General features: G+C 45.8%; 1 protein-coding gene across 1 annotated transcript; it reads left to right on the forward strand.

Annotated features, from left to right (window-relative positions):
- Positions 1 to 1,864: 1,864 nt before the first annotated feature.
- LOC115899261 (TGF-beta-activated kinase 1 and MAP3K7-binding protein 2-like) lies at positions 1,865 to 4,334 on the forward strand. Its single transcript, XM_030937019.1, is given in 5 exon segments — positions 1,865 to 2,277; positions 2,343 to 2,601; positions 2,603 to 3,208; positions 3,210 to 3,354; positions 3,357 to 4,334. Coding segments are annotated over 5 exon segments (2,079 nt in total). The 5' UTR covers positions 1,865 to 2,176; the 3' UTR covers positions 4,325 to 4,334.
- Positions 4,335 to 4,340: the final 6 nt, after the last annotated feature.

Raw genomic sequence — 4,340 nt, forward strand, 5'->3', positions numbered from 1 at the left:
CACATAATAACTAAGGAGAAGCTTTCTGAGAAACTGCATTGCCATGTGTGAATGCAACTCACAGAGTTACACGTTTCTCTTCAGTGATCAGTTTGTTAGCACAGTTTTCTGGAAATCTGCAATTAGATACTTCATAGCGCAATGAACATTACAGTGACAAAGGAAATTTCCACAGATGAAAACTAGAAAGAAGCTTTCTTAGAAACTTCTTGGTGATGTGTGAATTCATCTCACAGAGTTACACTTATGTTTCGTGGAGCAGTCCATTAACACTGTCTTTGGGGAAACTGAGAAGGGCTTCTTTGGATCACATTGAGGCCTACGCTGATAAAGGAAATTTCATCCGTTCAAAACGTGAAAGAAGCTTTCTGAGAAACTTCTTTCTGATCTGTGAGTTCATCTCACAGAGTTACAACCTCTGCCTTAAGAAGCAGTTTGCTAACACTTTTTTGGTGGAATCTGCAAAGTGATATTTGGGAGCCTATTGAGGCCCATGGTGATAAAGGAATTATCCTCACATAATAACTAAGGAGAAGCTTTCTGAGAAACTGCATTGCCATGTGTGAATGCAACTCACAGAGTTACACGTTTCTCTTCAGTGATCAGTTTGTTAGCACAGTTTTCTGGAAATCTGCAATTAGATACTTCATAGCGCAATGAACATTACAGTGACAAAGGAAATTTCCACAGATGAAAACTAGAAAGAAGCTTTCTTAGAAACTTCTTGGTGATGTGTGAATTCATCTCACAGAGTTACACTTATGTTTCGTGGAGCAGTCCATTAACACTGTCTTTGGGGAAACTGAGAAGGGCTTCTTTGGATCACATTGAGGCCTACGCTGATAAAGGAAATTTCATGCGTTCAAAACGTGAAAGAAGCTTTCTGAGAAACTTCTTTCTGATCTGTGAGTTCATCTCACAGAGTTACAACCTCTGCCTCAGGAAGCAGTTTGCTAACACGCTTTTCGTGGAATCTGCAAAGTGATAATTGGGAGCCTATTGGGGCCCATGGTGATAAAGCAAATATCCTCACATAATAACTAAAGAGAAGCTTTCTAGAGAAACTGCATTGCCATGTGTGAATGCAACTCACAGAGTTACACGTTTCTCTTCAGTGATCAGTTTGTTAGCACAGTTTTCTGGAAATCTGCAATTAGATACTTCATAGCGCAATGAACATTACAGTGACAAAGGAAATATCCACAGATGAAAACTAGAAAGAAGCTTTCTTAGAAACTTCTTGGTGATGTGTGAATTCATCTCACAGAGTTACACTTATGTTTCGTGGAGCAGTCCATTAACACTGTCTTTGGGGAAACTGAGAAGGGCTTCTTTGGATCACATTGAGGCCTACGCTGATAAAGGATATTTCATCCGTTCAAAACGTGAAAGAAGCTTTCTGAGAAACTTCTTTCTGATCTGTGAGTTCATCTCACAGAGTTACAACCTCTGCCTTAAGAAGCAGTTTGCTCGATTTGGACTGGGCTGGCAGAGCCGCGGCGAGAGCGAGCGAGAGCTGGGGGGGTGGGGGGAGGGCAGGCGAGCGCGAGGGGGGTGGGGGCAGAGGGAGGTGGGGAGGCCGAGCGAGCCGGAGCCGAGGATCGGGGAGCGGCGACGCCGCCCAGCCGTCGTTTTTGATCTGCTGCAGCCGCCGGCGGGGCGACCCAGCCCGACCCCCTCCCCTCCCCCTCAGCCAGGAGCGGTGGCGGCGGCGGCGGCCGGAGGGAGTTGGCGGCGGCGGGCGAGCGGAGGGGGCTGAGCGGGGAGGGAGGGAGGGCTGAGGTGTCCCCCCTGCCGGGTGGAACCGGAGGCGGCGGCGGCGCTGGCGGCGGCCGTGGGTGGCGGAGGCGGCGGCGGCGACGGTGGAGACGGCTGCCCTAGTGGGAGAGGCGGCGGCGGCGGCCGAGGAGGAGGAGGGGGAAGCGGCGGCGGCGAAGGGCTCCAGACCCAGTTCCTGGACCTGCCCTGGAAAAGAAGTATCCCGTAGAGATGAGCTCACTGCAGTTACTTAATTAACAATTTGTAAGCTGCAAAAATGGCAATGGGCCAACCAAGAACAGCTACAATTTGAATTTTTCTATTTCCAGAAAATGCTTGGACAGAAGAGATGAGTACTATTTCCACTAAGGCCTAGAATTGCCTACTGTACAAATAGTCCTGATCAGGCAATATACGAATGGCCCAAGGAAGCCACCAAATTGATTTTCAGGTTTTACATGACCTGCGACAAAAATTCCCTGAAGTACCTGAAGTTGTTGTATCCAGGTGCATGTTACAGGCTCACAGTGCTATGCATATAGGAGGTGTTTGGCAAACATTTTCGTGGATGATTTATGACTACTGAATAATAATAACCTGGATGCCTGCTGTGCTGTTCTCTCTCAGGAGAGTACAAGATATCTTTATGGTGAAGGAGACTTGAATTTTTCAGATGATTCTGGAATTTCTGGTCTACGCAATCACATGACTTCTCTCAACTTGGACTTGCAGTCACAGAACATTTACCACCATGGAAGAGAAGGAAGTAGGATGAATGGAAGTAGGACTCTAACGCACAGCATTAGTGATGGACAACTTCAAGGTGGCCAGTCCAATAGTGAAACTATTTCAGCAGGAGCCACAGACAGCACCAGCTCAAGTTCCTCAAGGCTTTAATGTTTTTGGAATGTCCAGTTCTTCTGGTGCTTCAAATTCAGCACCACATCTTGGATTTCACTTAGGCAGCAAAGGAACATCTAGCCTTTCTCAACAAACTCCCAGATTTAATCCCATTATGGTAACTTTAGCCCCAAATATCCAGACTGGTCGTAATACTCCTACATCTTTGCACATACATGGTGTACCTCCACCTGTACTTAACAGTCCACAGGGAAATTCTATCTATATTAGGCCTTACATTACAACTCCTGGTGGTACAACTCGACAGACACAACAGCATTCTGGCTGGGTATCTCAGTTTAATCCCATGAACCCTCAGCAAGTTTATCAACCTTCACAGCCTGGTCCCTGGACTACTTGTCCTGCATCTAATCCTCTGTCACATACCTCATCTCAACAGCCAAATCAGCAGGGCCACCAGACCTCTCATGTCTACATGCCAATCAGTTCACCTACTACTTCACAACCACCCACCATTCATTCATCTGGTAGCTCACAGTCTTCTGCCCATAGCCAATATAACATTCAGAATATTTCAACAGGACCTCGAAAAAAACCAGATTGAAATCAAACTTGAACCCCCACAAAGAAATAATTCTTCAAAACTGCGTTCTTCTGGACCTCGAACCTCCAGCACTTCCTCTTCAGTCAACAGCCAAACTTTAAACAGAAATCAGCCCACTGTTTACATAGCTGCCAGCCCCCAAATACGGATGAGCTGATGTCCCGTAGTCAACCTAAGGTCTATATTTCAGCTAATGCCACCACAGGAGATGAACAGGTCATGCGGAATCAGCCCACACTCTTCATATCCACAAACTCTGGAGCATCTGCTGCCTCCAGGAACATGTCTGGGCAAGTGAGCATGGGTCCTGCCTTTATTCATCACCATCCACCCAAAAGTCGAGCAATAGGCAATAACTCTGCAACTTCTCCTCGAGTGGTAGTCACTCAGCCCAATACGAAATACACTTTCAAAATTACAGTTTCTCCCAATAAACCCCCTGCAGTTTCACCAGGGGTAGTGTCCCCTACCTTTGAACTTACAAATCTTCTAAATCATCCTGATCATTATGTAGAAACCGAGAATATTCAGCACCTCACGGACCCTACGTTAGCACATGTGGATAGAATAAGTGAAACACGGAAACTGAGTATGGGATCTGACGATGCTGCCTACACACAAGCTCTGTTGGTACACCAGAAGGCCAGAATGGAACGACTTCAAAGAGAACTTGAGATTCAAAAGAAAAAGCTGGATAAATTAAAATCTGAGGTTAATGAAATGGAAAATAATCTAACTCGAAGGCGCCTGAAAAGATCAAATTCTATATCCCAAATACCTTCCCTCGAAGAAATGCAGCAGTTGAGAAGTTGTAATAGACAACTCCAGATTGACATTGACTGCCTAACCAAAGAAATTGATCTTTTTCAAGCCCGAGGACCACATTTTAATCCCAGTGCTATTCATAACTTTTATGACAATATTGGATTTGTAGGTCCTGTGCCACCAAAACCCAAAGATCAAAGGTCCATCATCAAAACACCAAAGACTCAAGACACAGAAGATGATGAGGGAGCTCAGTGGAATTGTACTGCCTGTACTTTTTTGAACCATCCAGCCTTAATTCGCTGTGAACAGTGTGAGATGCCCAGGCATTTCTGAGCCAAATGGCCCTGTA

The sequence above is a fragment of the Rhinopithecus roxellana genome, chromosome 8 (assembly GCF_007565055.1).
Source record: "Rhinopithecus roxellana isolate Shanxi Qingling chromosome 8, ASM756505v1, whole genome shotgun sequence".
Classification (NCBI taxonomy): domain Eukaryota; kingdom Metazoa; phylum Chordata; class Mammalia; order Primates; family Cercopithecidae; genus Rhinopithecus; species Rhinopithecus roxellana.